This window comes from Pholcus phalangioides, unplaced genomic scaffold, assembly GCF_987345545.1.
Source record: "Pholcus phalangioides strain wild (caught in Gottingen) unplaced genomic scaffold, Ppha-v1.0 ptg000008l_1, whole genome shotgun sequence".
Taxonomy (NCBI): domain Eukaryota; kingdom Metazoa; phylum Arthropoda; class Arachnida; order Araneae; family Pholcidae; genus Pholcus; species Pholcus phalangioides.
In genome coordinates this window covers 61,220,955-61,237,656 of record NW_028301601.1, presented here as the reverse complement: position 1 = coordinate 61,237,656, position 16,702 = coordinate 61,220,955, and the positions used below count along the sequence as shown (strand labels likewise).

Here is a 16,702-nt window from a genome sequence, read left to right as displayed (position 1 = left end):
TTCTGAATTTTCCTTAATTCTGGAATAATTTCTTTTGTGAATTCTGAATTTTCCTTAATTCTGGAATCATTTCTTTTTTTTTAATTCTGAATTTTCCTTAATTCTGGAATCATTTCCTTTTTTTTAATTCTGAATTTTCCTTAATTCTGGAATCATTTCTTTTTTTTTTTTGATTCTGAATTTTCCTTAATTCTGGAATCATTTCCTTTTTTTTAATTCTGAATTTTCCTTAATTCTGGAATCATTTCTTTTTTTTTTGATTCTGAATTTTCCTTAATTCTGGAATCATTTCTTTTTTTTTTTTATTCTGAATTTTCCTTAATTCTGGAATAATTTATTTTGTGAATTCTGAATTTTCCTTAATTCTGGAATCATTTCTTTTTTTTTAATTCTGAATTTTCCTTAATTCTGGAATCATTTCCTTTTTTTTAATTCTGAATTTTCCTTAATTCTGGAATCATTTCTTTTTTTTTTTTGATTCTGAATTTTCCTTAATTCTGGAATCATTTCCTTTTTTTTAATTCTGAATTTTCCTTAATTCTGGAATAATTTCTTTTGTGAATTCTGAATTTTCCTTAATTCTGGAATCATTTCTTTTTTTTTAATTCTGAATTTTCCTTAATTCTGGAATCATTTCCTTTTTTTAATTGTGAATTTTCCTTAATTCTGGAATCATTTCTTTTTTTAATTCTGAATTTCCCTTAATTCTGGAATCATTTCTCTTTTTAATTCTGAATTTTCATTAATTCTGGAATCATTTCCTTTTTTTTAATTCTGAATTTTCCTTAATTCTGAAATAATTTCTTTTGTGAATTCTGAATTTTATTCATTCTGTTATTATTTATCTCATTAATTTTAGAATAATTTTTCGTTAATTTTAGAATAATTTTTCATTAATTCTGGAATTACGTTGCTCTTTCATCTATTTCAAATTCTCCTCTCAAAAATGCCTCTGTCCCACTCAGGCTGGTAAACCACGAAGCTTTAAAACGTTCCTGAGCCCAGTGGTGCTGCTACAAATTGATTTATAACTGGATTTTAAGCGATTCGTACGTCGTACGACCCATATGAAAAGCCTCTATGACACAAGTTTGGGTCGCGACCCATGGGTATGGTCGTATATAGACCAGGGCCCATGGTATTAGCCCCATGTGTTCACCTCTATAAAAACTTTTTTTTACAAATACGGATGTAAATATGTGCTCAATGTTTTTTGTTTTTTTAGCACATGTTATACTGAAAAAAATACATCCACACAACAATTTAATTGTAGTCGAATCTCGATATAACGAATGCCGTTATAGCGAAAATCTCGTTTTATATAGCGAACACTTTCCATTCTCCCAGATAAGTTAACATAGGAGTATTCGGAAACATATAAACCTGTAATTTTTTTGTAACGAAGTGATTTCTCCGGTCTCTTGTAGTTCGTTATAACGGGATTCGACTGTAATTGCAGTGGATTTTTCAGTAAGTTACGACGGCCAATTTAAAGATTAGAATATACTGTTTTCCTTTATTTTACATTTATTTATACTTACATTCTAGCTAATGCAACCAATAAGCTTATCAGTTGCATTTGTCAAGTTTTAAAAATGGATTTTTATAAAACTTTTATGGTTCAATCTCGGTTTTAGGCACTGATATTACACATAAGAGTTTTATAAAATATCTCTTATAAAACATGAAAAAATTCAACCAATAAGCTTATAGGTTGCATTTGCTCGAATACTATAACATACAAGCATTATTTTAGTTTAATTTTTTAAGTGGTATTTTACCAAACTTTTACCAGCGTCATTAATTTCTGGGTCTTATACTTTCAGATAATACTCATATCCGAATACTTGTAATGATTTGAACGCCACTGACATCTAACGAGTTTATGAAGATTGAATCTCTTGTCGTGGTGGAGTAGTTTACTTCAAATTCTTTGAACAAAATATCATTCAGACAATCTTTTGAATTCTGAAATTCATAAAAAAAAACTCAAAACAATGTGGTATCGAGAGAAGGTATCGGAATCGAAATTGACATGGACTTAATTTTTGAGCACAGTGTGACATGAATTTGGATGATCCTATTACATGCGAGTTTAGCGCAATAACAGTTTCTCTTTCCTCTATCATTGAGTGCTCATCACATTGATGTGCTCTCACATTGAATTCAACACATCCCAATACCCGCCGCAGAATTATATACGCTATATACAGTAAAAAAAAAAAAAGCTTCGATATAACGATGCTTTGCAGACGAAGAAAAAATATCGTTGTAGAGGGGATTATTGTGTTGATTGGAGGGATCGTCGTGAAAAGGATATCGTTGTAATTGGATATCATTATATCGAGAAGCAACATTATCATAACTAGAGCCAAATATATAGGCAACATAATGCATATGAACATATGCATAGACATACACAGAATTTTCTCGGTGGGGGGGGTGGGGGCTACGATTTTTCCTGCAAAGTAACTCGGCTTGGACATGATCTCCTCTTCCTAGAGCAGTGCCCCTAGGCTACGATCTTTTGCGCGCAATTCTATAGTTAATTTATATGTACGTTCGTTGGTACCCGTAAAACCCGTATTTTACACAGATTTTTGTCCTCCATGTAATCCTGTTCTTGGGAGGGATGATCGCCCACTTTCTTGATCCGTGCCCGGCACAAGTTCCAGAGATCGATCTTTTTCATCAATTTTTTGTTCATTATAAATTTATTTTTGCTTAAATCTGATTCAATAAGTAGAAAGAGTCTCGCTCCTCCGTGAATGTAGAGCGCTGTGGGTAAAATGGGGGGGGGGGGGGGTGGGGGGTGGCGGCACGGAAAAAAATATGGTTCAAAGAGAGAACCACTGCTCTACAGTGTCCCATCGCCCCCTTCTTCAGAAATGTTTTTCTCCCATCGCCCCCAACGCAATCTAATCCATAGGATCCTATATTATACCCGTAGCTTCTACCGCCCCCCCCCCCCTGGAAATTTCCATCGCCTCCAAGGGAGCGGTAACACCCACGTTGGGAATCACTGGTCTACACGATCAAAGCCTCGCTACAGAGAGAGAGAGTTAGCACAACAGGCGTACAACGATATAATTATTTATTCATTACACTTCACTCACTATGCGTTGAGAAAAAACTCATAGTTTGAAAAAAAAAACTGATTGCAGATGGCAGCAGCAGTACACATAACAAGCATTACACAGAAACAAACTTCACGGAAAGTTCACTATACGTATACGCACATTCCAACATGTACGTTAGAAGTTCCGCAGAGGAATATGGACGAGGTGTATGTCTGGTTAAGTAAGTAGTAGTCTACACGATTGAGACGTTTTCACAAATTTTTCTTAGCCACTTTGCTGCCCTTCCGAACTTGCCACCCTTGGCTTTAGCTCGCTAAGCTCCCCCCCCCCCTCTCCTGTAAATACGCCACTGGCTCTGACATCTAACGGATATTATGAAGATTAAATCTCCTGTCGTCATGGTAAAATACTATTTAAAAAAACTGTTCTTTTTTTTTCTTCTTTTCTCTACGTTCAGTTGAGTATATTTATGTATTCTGTCAAATTAATTGCACCATATCAATACACGCAAGCTACGTTGTATGCCGCTGTGGTGGTCGAGTGGTTATAGTGACGGACTCGCGATGCGAGGATCCGGGTTCGAACCCCACAGTGGTGGTCGGCTGAAGTTGGTTTTCTGTAGTTCCCAACTTCAAGGCGCAAATGCGAGCCGATCTCCCCGTTAAAAAGTTTCGCCACAGAGAGCAACAGTCCTACAACGATAAATCATTCAATCATAACACTTCACTCATAGTTAGAAAAACTGGTGGCAGATGGCAGCACTACACATAACAAGCATTACAGAGAAACAAAAACTTCACGTCAGGTTTCACTACACGTACACGCACATTCCCGCATGTACCGGTTCGTTGGGGGTTCCGCGGGGGGTTAGCGGGCCCACGGTGGCAAGTTCAGAGTGGAGGCAAATTTGAGTAATGAGTGGCCAAGAAAGTTTGTAGAAAGCCGGTAAAGTTTATATAAAGCTTAATAAATCCACCTCTGCTTAGACAGCAAGGGACTAGGTTGGAGAGTGACAAGCATGTGAGTGAGCAAAAGAATGAATGAATTTATCTCATCGACCATTAGTCGTAGAGATATAATTTGAATTTTAAAATTAACTGCTAAAATTGTGATGAAAAAAATCACCCTGTACCAGTTTTGAGAGTACCAAAAATTATTTAAAAAATCTACACATTTTCTAACAGTCCCCCGTCTAGTAACTTCCAAGTAGAAAGTCGTTGCCCTGTTTCTCCTGAGGCTAACGGGGGAAAAAAAATCGATGTTTCTAAGTGCAATATTCGCTGAGATATTCGAATTCACAAACAGAAGAGTTGGCAAAAGAAGCGTGAACGAGGGAAATGAAGCATTGTCCGTTTGGTTTTATGCTGTTTTTTTTAAATTTTTCTTAAATTTAAATTAAAAATTAATTTTTCTTAAATTTAAATTAAAAATTAATTTTTCTTAAATTTAAATTTAAGCTGTTCTTTAAATATTTTCTCAGGTTTTTTAATTCAAAAACGTTTCAGCGAATATTACACTTAGAAGCGCGGAACTTTTAAATATTTAGATTTTTTTGTTTTGAGTGACACACTGTATTTTCACTTCCAAAACTGGTACAGGGTGATTTCTGAAGATATTCTGGACACTTTTTAAAACCAGAACCATACCTCTACGACAAGCGGTTCAGGAGATAAAGTTTTGATCATTTGATCATTTTTGTCGCACCACGGTCATTTTCTGCACACGAGGGCTAATTAGACCGGGACCTACAATTTATTGCCGATTCCGAACGGCAGGCTTGTTTTTTATACTCGTCGAGAGGTTGGTGCGCTAACCACTCGATGGGGGAACTCCCTACGGTAGCAATTTTTGCTGCGGTCATGTCGCCATTTTTGTTGTACCCCTGTGTCAGGAAAGTTTTCTGACAAGGACGAACTGGGTATCGAACTCGCGACACCTCTAAACATCCTTTGGTACTTTAAGCGAGTATCTTACCGACCTGGGCTACCGCGCCCCCAGGAGATAATGGCCGAATACCCTGTATACATAATGATACCCTACATGATACCCTGTATACATAATAGGCTAATAAAGATATGGCACTTATTTCAAACGATTCATGACTTATGATGACATTTATTTCAAATGGTTCATGACTCATGATGACACTTATTTCAAATGATTCTTGACTCATGATGACACTTATTTCAAATGACTCATGATGACATTTATTTCAAATGATTCATGACTGATGATGATACTAATTTCAAATGATTCTTGGCTCAAGTGATGACACTTATTTCAAATGATTCTTGACTCATGATGATATGTATTTCAAATGATTCATGATGACACTTATTTCAAATGATTCATTACTCATGTGATGACATATTATTTATTCACATTAATAAGAACTTGTATCCGTTGAAAATTTAAGACGTTTTTACACAGATTTTTCGCACAATGAACAATTTTCAATCACTTATTATATACAATTTAATCTTCCGACTATATTCCCATCTAACAAATGTGTGCGCAGAGTAACGGTACGTCTGAGTACGGTATGTAATGTCTCTAATGAGAAATATTCATCACCGATTCATGTTTTTGTGCGCATGAAACTCGAGAGCACCTCCGGTATCATATGGATGAGTTGATGAGCTTAATACATGTGAATACGCTTCGTAACGACAATATTATATACAAAATATCTATTACAATATTATATACAGTACGTATAGAGGGGGTATGGGATTTTACTGGCGAACCGTTGATCCCAGGGGTATACTTCCAGTTAGGAAGAATGCTCCAAATTATTCGTGTAGTACTCAGATACATCATTCATGTTGCAAGAAGGGGTTGTGTAGTTATTAAAATTAAAATAAACAGATGCTTTTTATACAGTCTCCATATACCCCAAAACCCAATCAGAAAGTTTTTGCCCTATCTCTCCTGATGCCAACAAAAAAACTCCATGTTTATCAGTGGAATTATTCACTAAGATATTCGAATTCCTAAAACGGGGCAAATTTGGGTAAAAACAGGGTTATATGTGGGTAAAACGATTTTCCCGCATTTAGAGCTGTTTTTTCCTCCAAAATTTCTCCGTTTTTCGAATTCTATATAATATCTCACTTAGAAACATAGAATTTGTTTTATTTGCATCAGAAGAGACAGGTAAAAACTTTCAAATTGTGTTTTTGGGCACACGGGAACGGCATAAAATGCCAATTTTTGTATTTATTTTAATAACTATACAACCCCTTGAAACATAAATGACGTATCTGAGTTAACTACACGTTATCTGGAAACTTTTTCTAACTGGAAGTATACCTCTAGGATGAACGGTTCACCAGTAGAATGCCATTTTATACCCCCCTGTTTGCTATGCACCCTGTATATTCACACTATTATTGCACAATTAATAATCACAAAAAACGTCCTTGTGCGCCTACTGTCGTCTTTTCTACGAACAATGGAAAATATTGGCTTGGCCTTAGGGTGACGGGCTGTCCCTGGTATCAGTTTTGGTACTGGAAGTGCCTTGGCGTGATGACGAAGACTTTGCTTGACGACTTCCTTCCTGTAGATGACGCCTCTGCCGCTCTTGTTCTTCCCTCTGCTGCTTACGCCACTTTGCACGGCGGTTTTTGAACCAAACCTAGAAGAAAAAGAAGTAAAACATTTTTCAATACAAACACAATTCCAATGTCCACAACAGACAAAATGCCCAACGAGGTGGCTCAAAAAAAGATGCCCATAACAAATACGGATGCCGAATATATATCTAAACTCTTGTTGCGGATGGATAATGTCTCTCACAAGCACTCGAGATGGCAAAGCACGAAACGATTTCACGGACAACACAAATTTATTTCACAGAGTAGCTATTACACGAATTCAGAAGCAGCGGTTCCGATAAAACACTCTAAAAAGAAAGAGCGAGCTACAAATAAGACCTCGTCTTCAGAAAAAAGCTTCAACAAAATTCTACCATTTCTCAGAAAAAATCAAATATTTTCCTTTGGCGTAAGGACATCGCCAACTTATCGGAACCGTCGCCAAACGTCCTTAACTTGGTGATGTTTACAGAGAAATGCATTATTGATTACTTACTGATGAAAAATGACATGATACATTTTGAATATAATGACTATTTAAATAATTTTCATAACATTATATAAAAAATACAGCAACCCATAAGAGCTCGTATATTTGTTAAAAGTGTGAATCGTGTTAGATTCAATTCACGACCCCGCAGGTAAGCTATTCCATTTATCCTCGACCCTATTAGAGTAAAACTCCCTGCGACACCACAATCTAGAATTGTCCCTTACCAATCTATACTGATGTCCCCTTGTCGAAGAAGTTGATTGACGGTGTATTAATAATTCATGCTCCCCATCCTATCCATCTTGCTCAAAATTTTAAAACACTTCAATCATATCCCTCCGACATCTGCGCTCTTCCAATGTGAACAGTGTTAAAAAATCAAGTCTCTCTTCATAGCTTAAGCCTCGTGTGCCATCAAGAGCACGCGTGGCTCTTCTCTGCAGCACACCTCGACTAAGTTAATGCACCTCTGTAAGTATGGTTGCCTGTTATGTTTAATTTATAAAGGCTCGTAAAACAAATTACATTGAGAAACTAGAATGAGATGGTTTTTCCTCTCTCAGCTCAATATATCAAAGGCAAAGCGTTCACCTCAGAATCGTATCCAGAATCCCTTTTCCAGCGATTCTGAAGTCTCTTCCTTTGATACATTGGACAGATGAGAAACCAGGGTTCTTCAACCTTTTCGATAATGCAGGTCAAATTAAACTTTCCACGAAACCTCCGGGCCGCCAAGTGGCATTTTCGGTTATTAAACGGGATTCCACCAATTATTGAACATTTTCATTTACTCTGAATTTATTTCTTTCATTGAATTTGAAATTTGTGCTGATAATTCTGAAATTATTTTTTCCATTAGTTTTGAATTTTTAATGACTATGAAATTATTTCTTTAAAAAATTCTTTATTGTTTTTTATGAATTATTACTCTTGAGAATTCTGAAAGTATTCTCAATAATTCTGAAATTACGCTTGACAATTCAGAAATTATTCCTAATAATTCTGTAATTACGCTTGACAATTCAGAAATTATTCTCAATAGCTCTGAAAATACGTTTGACAATTCAGAAATTATTCTCAATAATTCTGAAATTACGCTTGACAATTCAGAAATTATTCTCAATAATTTTGAAATTACGCTTGACAATTTAGAAATTATTCTCAATAATTCTGAAATTACGCTTAACAATTCAGAAATTATTCTCAATAATTTTGAAATTACGCTTGACAATTTAGAAATTATTCTCAATAATTCAGATATTTACGCTTGACAATTCAGAAATTATTTTCAATAGCTCTGAAAATACGCTTGGCAATTCAGAAATTATTCTCAATAATTCTTGAGATTTATAAATAAAAAATTATAGAAAAATAAATTATAAAAATAATTGAGAATAATAATTATGGACAATTCAGAAATTATTCTCAACAATTCTGAAATTACGCTTGAAAATTCTGAAACTATTATCAGAAATAATTTCAGAACTATGTTATCAGTCGTTCTACACTTACTTCTTTCAGCAGTTCCACAATTTCTTGTTTCAATAATTTTGTAAATATTTTTTCATCTATGTATAAAATTGATTTTCTGTCTGTCTGTCTGTCTGTGTGTATGTGTGTGTGTGTATGTTCTGTATACAAATCTACAATTTTAGATCGATCTCCGCCAAATTTTGCATATATACCAAATGGAACCCGACTTGAACGATAGGCCACTTTAAAATTTCGTCAGAGCAGGACAAATGTCCCAAATGGGCAAAAAACTGTCGGGCAACAATGGGTTTTTGGCCCTCAACAATCACTTTCGGAACGTTTACTTTGGTTACCGTGGTTCCCTAGCAATGCGTTTCAGATGTGTATATGCCTTTACAAGGGTTTGTCATTTTTTCAACAGTCGTCAGAATCATCATCAGCATCACTTTGAGGGACAAAGGATGATGCCCATGGAAATCAGTGTTAAAACTGCCAATTTTACTGTAGAAATGCGGGAATTTAGTGGGGGGTTTCCTGCCATCAATAATTTTAAAAATTTTATTGAATTCTCGATTTTTGAAATATAGAGTTCGCTTAGAGATATACGAAGCCCTAGTGATTAAATATGAAGTAATTAGCCGGACCTACTTTTGAGTTGGACATCCATGCAATTACACATTGATTTCAACTTTTTATTTATATCTTCTCAAGCATGAAAATTAATGTCTCCGTATTGTCTTTTGATATTCAACTGCATAAATTCATAGTTTAGGATGTTTTAAAATTAATTATGGTCCCGTAAAATACATCGAAGAAATTCCACAGCTTTAATTAAGCATTTTTTGAAGCAGAAACAGGCAGATGGATAATTTGAAGTTCACGGGGGGGGGGGGAATCGAAATACCTAGCGACCCTTTAAAAAAAGAAAAAAATATTCATTTCTACGTTTCTTTGAATCTCGATTTCTTTATTTCATGAAGTCGCGCAGGAAGTCGCCATATTGGTTAACTTAGACACGGTTTGCATGTCCCTCAAAGAAAGAGGGAGATATCACGTGATCCAAAAAGCATCATTGAAGAAAACCCGGGCAGCGCCGGGTACTATAGCTAGTTAATTATAAATTTTCATTAATTATGAAATTATTTTTTTTCAATAATTCTTTAATTATCCTTCATATATCGACTTAAATAAGAAATCCTTGATCGGAAAATCCGATTTTAGAGTGGGAAAATAAACGATTTATTAAAATAACAGTGCTATTTATGGCGCATATCGTCTTAGTAAAACATGTCTAATGAAATGACTTCTATTTCTAAATACTCAGTTCTATTGCCGAATGCTCAATTGTGTAGCTAAATTCTGTTGCTAAATGCTGAATTCTATCGCTAAATGCTCAATTCGGTTGATAAATGTTCAATGCAGTTGCTAAATGCTCAATTCTATTAATAAATGTTGTTTTTTTTAAATTTTTGTGTGTCATTCCCGGAAACTTCCGACTTGAATGAAGAAAGCTTCGAGTTAAGGGAAAATTCTAACATTAAAAATACGGAAAATGTTCCGGGGCTGAGTGAAAACTTCGACTTAAACAGATATTCGCGGTATCGGAGTTCGACTTATCGCGAATCGACTTGTAATTATTTTTCAGACGGTTCTACGTATATAATGCATTTCCACATCTCTTTCTAGTAAAAATAATTCACTGCAGAAATACATCTCTTCAAAATAATTAACACTAGAATGAATCGGAAAAAATTCAATTACCAGGATACAATTCCTAGAACATAATAACAGTTCTCGAGAATGAGATACTAATTACACTCAATTAAAATGTTAATTACGCAGAGGATATCTCCAATTGAAGATAAAGCCGCGTTACATGTATGCAAATGATGAAACGGGAGAAGGATATCTAAATTCGGGAGAGAAATCGCGGATCTCCCAATTCGATTCTCAAGTACACCCTCGTAACAACGCGATTCCATTCATCTTTTTGGAGAAAATTCTATTAAACTCGAGTGTCAGGACGCTGTGGCGTCATTGTCGCTGGGGGTGTCTTGTTCAATAATAATACCTCAGCTACAATGTTGTTGTTGTGTTGAACAATGGGGAGAGGGAGAGAGAGAGAGAGAGAGAGAGACCGATCTCCCCGTATCCTTCCATCACGGCTCCCCAATATAGGACGGATAGATAGGGAGAGAGAGAGATCTCGCCAGATGCGGTGATCGAGTGCCGATGTTGTGGTAGTGCCTTGTTGTTGAAGTGGTTTCGCCAGCGTTGGAATGGTTTTTGGTGGTGAAGACGGGAGAAGGGAGGGATATCTGGAACGTGCCGCGCGGTTGTGTTCCGCTCTTGACTTCGAAACGAGACGCGGATGTCACTTGCAGGTCTTTTCATCATCACCGACGAGAGGAAAAGGTTTGTCGTGGGGGGCGAAAATCTTGGGAAATTACAGATTCCATTGTATTCAAGCTGTTCGATCTCTATCTGAAAAGGCACGAATGATCTCGATTTTTGTGCTCGTTGTTCGAAACCCCATATACGGAGGGTTTCTTTTATACGCTTTCTATTTAAAACAAAGTTTCTGCAACGAAGTTCTTGGAGAGAATTGCCGGAATTAATTTGAATAATGAGGGAAAGACCCATTATATCATCATGCATTTTTCTGCAGATTTAAATTTCTCGCGTGTATTTTAAGGGAGTGGGAGATGTTTTCTGAAAAAAAGACGTTTTGCCTAGTATAAAATATACAATCAAATTAAAATATGAATGGAAATTTGATTATATACTCTTAGTTACTTCGAAAATTAATCAGGCATTTTTTTTGGAAATTATACTTATATTGGGAAAACTATAGTTTGTAATTATTCTTAGAAACTGGGTGTCATCAAATTCATTGCATATATATTTCTCAGGTTTAATGTTTTGTCCGCAATTTTTTTGGATTTTTAATTACGGTGATTGTACCTACTTCTGACAATGCCTGGGATGACAATACGCGATGTCCCGTATTTTTTTACGGATTACTATTTAAGATCCCAGTTAACTGAATTCTTCTTAATGACATATAGTCATCAGTTCATTTGAGTATTTTTTGTTTCGTGAGAGACAGAGAAATACATTTTTGTTTATTGAGTTATTTGTAGCAACGATTTATTTTCACACCATTCAGCAATTTTAGTAGTGATTAGCAAATCACATTTAAAGCAATAAATTGCAATTTTTTGCAAAAAAAATTGATATCCTGTATTTAGGATCGTAATTTCTTGCATTGATGATGTTGGTGAACCTAAAGTATGAAGGTGTAATTTTATTTTAACCCAAATATGCATGTTATTCATATCAACTACAACGGGTGAATGATTTTATCAAATTTGCCTGCTGACCAACTGCGCCATCTTCGCGGACAATAGGTTGGGAAACACTGGCCTAAATTATTTCGTGGTTTGTTTTACATTGGCATTTTTGTGTTATTAGCAGGTTGTGCTTAGATTTGAAACTGTCGTGAACGCATATGATTCAGGAAAAACGTCAAAAAAATGCAGTCAAGTGTCTAAGAAACATTAATTTGTATATTCAAACCTCATTAGTGCGTCATCCGGTTAACAAGTCACTACGCTTACCGGGTCACTTTTCGGAAGTTCCAATTGTCCTCGGGTAGGAACTGGCAGAGCTATAGCTTGCTCCGTTTAACGAGTCGCTTCGCTTACTAAGTCATATTTTTGCACTCTCAAGAGTTACTCATTAACGAGGTTTGACTGTAGTTGCTGTGGCTGGAATCAATAAGAGAAGAACTATTCAATGAAGTCCTTTTTTCCAGATCTTTTCTTTTCAGTTTAGTTTTTGAATTAATTTTCAAAGAAATGAAGCCAAAGTTAAATACCAGCCATAGCCGAAAAGGCATTAAACAATAAGTGAAATAATTTATAGAAATTAATTATAGGATAATTAACGTAATCAATTACAGAAAAAAAAAACGTATCGTCCAATGGGGTGCGCGAAGAAAAAAAAAAGGTTGGGAACCATTGTTCTAGAGCAGAGGTTTCCAACCTTTTTCTACTCGCGAGCACTGCTTGTATCCATCATCAAAAAGAAGAGCACCCTGACGGCATGTTTGACACATGGATGCATGAAATCGGGGTGATTTGAGTCCTTGAATGCAATTCGTACAAAGTATTTAATATTGTAAAGTTAATCAAGTACTCGAGAGCACGAAATCGGACACGAGCATCGAGCACTCTGGGTTTTTCAGGGAGCACTGTGGTGCTCGAGAGCAACGGGTTGAAGATGCCTGTTCTAGAGGAATGTCTAAAAGGCCGGAATGACACTATAATAGTTTTATAAAAGATCTTTTACAAAACCTGAAAAATGCAATCAATGAGCACTTCGGCTACATTCGCGCAAATGTAACTGATAGGCTTATTCGTTATATTCACTCAAATGTAACCGATCCGCTTATTGGTTGTATTTTCGAGTTTTATGAAAGAACTGTTATAAAATTTTTATAGTAGGACCTCTTGTATATTACATGTAGTGATTACGTACGTCAAACTCACGAAATTTTATAAAAGTTGACTCCGAAACTAGGAAAGTTTTCTCAAAATTCAAACTCTAAGGCTGGATTGCACTCTTAAAGTTTTAGAAAAGTTGTTTTATAAAATTTGAAAAATGTAACCAATAAGCATATCGGCTGCATTCGCGAGCGAATGTAACTCAATAACATAGGTTTAAACATTCGTAACATAGATTTATTGGTTGCTTTACTTCAAGTTTTGTAAAACATCTTTTATCAAATATTCTAATCCCAGTCTTCGGAAAATACTCCCGCTTGCGTAAGCGAATAGACCAAATTAGATGCAGTTTTTGTAACCCCACTGGAAAAGTTTCCAAAGGGAAACAAAAATTTCTATTTTTTTGAATTTTATGACAGCGCCATCTAGAGAGACATTTGGTTTATGCTTTGTTTTTTTTCAAAAAAGTTGCTTTGAACGATTGTATTTTAATTTTTCAAATGATATCTTTTTAGATTTTTTCTTAAAATTCAGAAAGCTATAAAATCACAACAGATGCATTAATATTGTTTCAAATGTTTTTAAATTAATAAATAACGAATAAAATATATTGTATATAAATTCATTTAATCTTTACATCAATAATCTGAGATCAAAGGTACTCGGCTAATTAGCTTGTTGCTATACGTGTCCGGAAAATTCGGCATGAGTGAATCAGTCGCTATAAGTAGTTCTCATTTCACCCCTCACTGGGGGTCGCACCCTCTGTCACTCAATTGCTCACCCTTTCACTCATTTTCTTCGTAGGTCACTCGATAACTCTCTCGGCAGGTCGGTCATTAAGTTAGTTACTGTCATTCTATCAACTCACTAGGTTGCTCAATCTGTCACTCACTCACCAACTGAGTCGCTAACTAGGTGTGTCACTGATTATTCACTAACTAGTTCGCTCACTCTGTCAGACACACTGTCTTTTTTTCTTTCAAACCGAGCACAACTCAGGTCTATCACCATCTATGAGCGATTTACTGCCTAGTGAGTTGTGGCGGAAGTGCAACTGTGTGTGCACCTAAAAGTCTGAGTGCGCAGGTAGTGTTGTGTTTGATTTTTTAGTGTTGCCATCTACATTTCAAAAGTCAAGTGAGTGATGCGTTATGATTGAATTAACATTTGACAGTTTGTAGGTCTGTTGCTCTCTGTGGCGAGACTTTTTTTTTAAAGGGGAGATCGGCTCGCATTCGCGCCTTGAAGTTGGGATGCCAGACACTCTCAATAATTAGGTCACTTTTGTCAATAGCTCACTTTAGATCCCTTAGTCTACTACTTGGTCGCTCATCATGACACTCACTCACTAGGTCACTTACTCTATCTCTATGCCACTCGCTCCCTCACCAGTGCTAATCAGTCTGTCACGCACTCACTAATTTATGTCCCATTTACTGATTCACTCACTAACTTATGTACCATTTACTGATTCACTCACTAACTTATGTACCATTTACTGATTCACTCACTAACTTATGTACCATTTACTGATTCACTCACTCGGGGATTCCTTGCTCACGTCGAACTGTTGTCGATGGATTTTCTTAGTGGTGAATTACATGGAAGTGAATTATTGTCGGTGAATTTTCCGTAAGTCTGTGTTATCAGCGGAAATTTTAAGTGTCCTACTTGGAGCTTATAGAAATTTGGCGCGAGCGACCGGGTTAGTGAAAAAGCAAAGAGTGACCTATATTGTGTGCAAGCAAAGAGTGACCTATATTGTGTGCAAGCAAAGAGTGACCTATATTGTGTGCAAGCAAAGAGTGACCTATATTGTGTGCAAGCAAAGAGTGACCTATATTGTGTGCAAGCAAAGAGTGACCTATATTGTGTGCAAGCATATGAGTACCCATTGACTAACACATCCTGGAGAAGTGCCCCTAGGCTGGGACCTTTATCGGATCCCCGAGCCAGGCTTTTCACAGACCCCTCTGTTTAGAGATGAAGGTGAAGTAACGGAAGAGTAAATGACTTTGCCTAATAATACTCAAAAAATCGTCAACGAATAAGGCAAATACCAGGAAAACACTAAAAACTTCCTAATGCATTTCGACACACTATGGGTGTCTTCTTTAGAGGATAAGAATATCACGCTGACAGAGTTTCCCACTTGCATTGAGTACCAAACCTTCAATCTCGGTCGCTCAGCGAAACGAAAAAACAATACGTCTGTTCAAGTCAAACGCCGTGCCAAGAATGAAGCGAAGTGCCTGCGTCTTTTTGCAATATATGAATTTTCCATGTAAAGAATTGAAGAAAGATCCATCTGATTCCCACTTGAGAAAATTGAAAGAAGTGGTAAAATCAAGTGTCTCTCTCTTCCCGATCATGTAAAAAAGAGCGTTATTTCATCAAACACCATTTTCCTCACGGATCTATGGCCTACCCAAAGTGCGCAAACTCAAACACAGGTACAGCTTTATATAACCACCGCTAAATTCCTGGTTTTCTCGTCACTCACTAAATCAAATAATAACACAGTTAGAAATTCGTCAAGCTTCGCATGTATATCATACGTACAGTTGAAACCCAAACAGCTTAACATGGTATCTTTTGACGTAGTCTCAATGTTCACTAATATTCCCACAAGGGGCCATTCAAGTATTACGTAAGCAGATTTTCAACCATTTTTGATTCCCCCCCCCTTGTCATCAAAAGTAAGCAAATCCGAACCCCCCCCCCCCCCCCCGATGCTGACGTAATACTTGAATGATCCCTAACTGGTAGTATTCGATGTCTAGAACGATGTCTTAAAACACACAATTTCTCGCAGCCTGAAAAGTAGGGGATATATATGCAATCTCACATTCACAATGTGTCTCACTAACAGCTTTCAGTTTTGACGATAGGTTTTACACCCAGACAGATGGCTTAGCAATGGGAAATCCCATCTCTCCGATTTTGTGTGATATATATATGGATGAGTTTGAACGGAAACAGTTGAACGTCGTGAACCTTTCATTTTATAGGAGATATGTGGATGATACTTTTGCGCTTTGGGACTGTTCTAAAGTTGACTTGGAGCAATTGCTACTCATTACGAATAAGATAGACCCTCATGTCCAATTCACAGCTGAATTTGAAACGAAATACTGAACTGGCTTTCTTGAATGTACTAGTTAAGTGAACAAAAATCATATTTCCAAACCTCGGTCTATCGTAAGCCTTTCTCGGTCTCACTACCACCTCATTTTAGATCTTGCCATCCCATGCAACAGAAACTCTCAGCGTTTCGTACCTATGTCGCGAGAGCATTTAACATTTGCTCAGATCGTAACACATCAGACCGTGAACTTGAAACCATCAGAACAATTGCTTAAGACGGGGGTGGGGGGGGGGGGTTCAACACCAAGATTGTTGACGAAATGACTCGAAAATTCATGAAACAAGCAAGAGAAACCACTTTGAAAATATTACTCAGATATATCACTTAGTGAGTGACCTAGAGAAATTGCAAGCACATAATGATATAAAGAGTGACTGGGAGCGTGAGCCTGCATGCGA

At 36.4% G+C, this 16,702-nt stretch overlaps 1 protein-coding gene across 1 annotated transcript in view; it reads right to left on the bottom strand.

The window, feature by feature from the left end:
- Nucleotides 1–5,441: 5,441 nt before the first annotated feature.
- The window catches only part of LOC149084704 (uncharacterized), a 30,542-nt gene continuing 19,281 nt past the window's right edge, over nt 5,442–16,702 (bottom strand). The window contains exon 3 of the mRNA XM_089235521.1: nt 5,442–6,720. Coding sequence (XP_089091647.1) covers nt 6,556–6,720 — 165 coding nt within the window. The 3' untranslated portion in view covers nt 5,442–6,555. The remainder of the gene's footprint in view (nt 6,721–16,702) is intronic.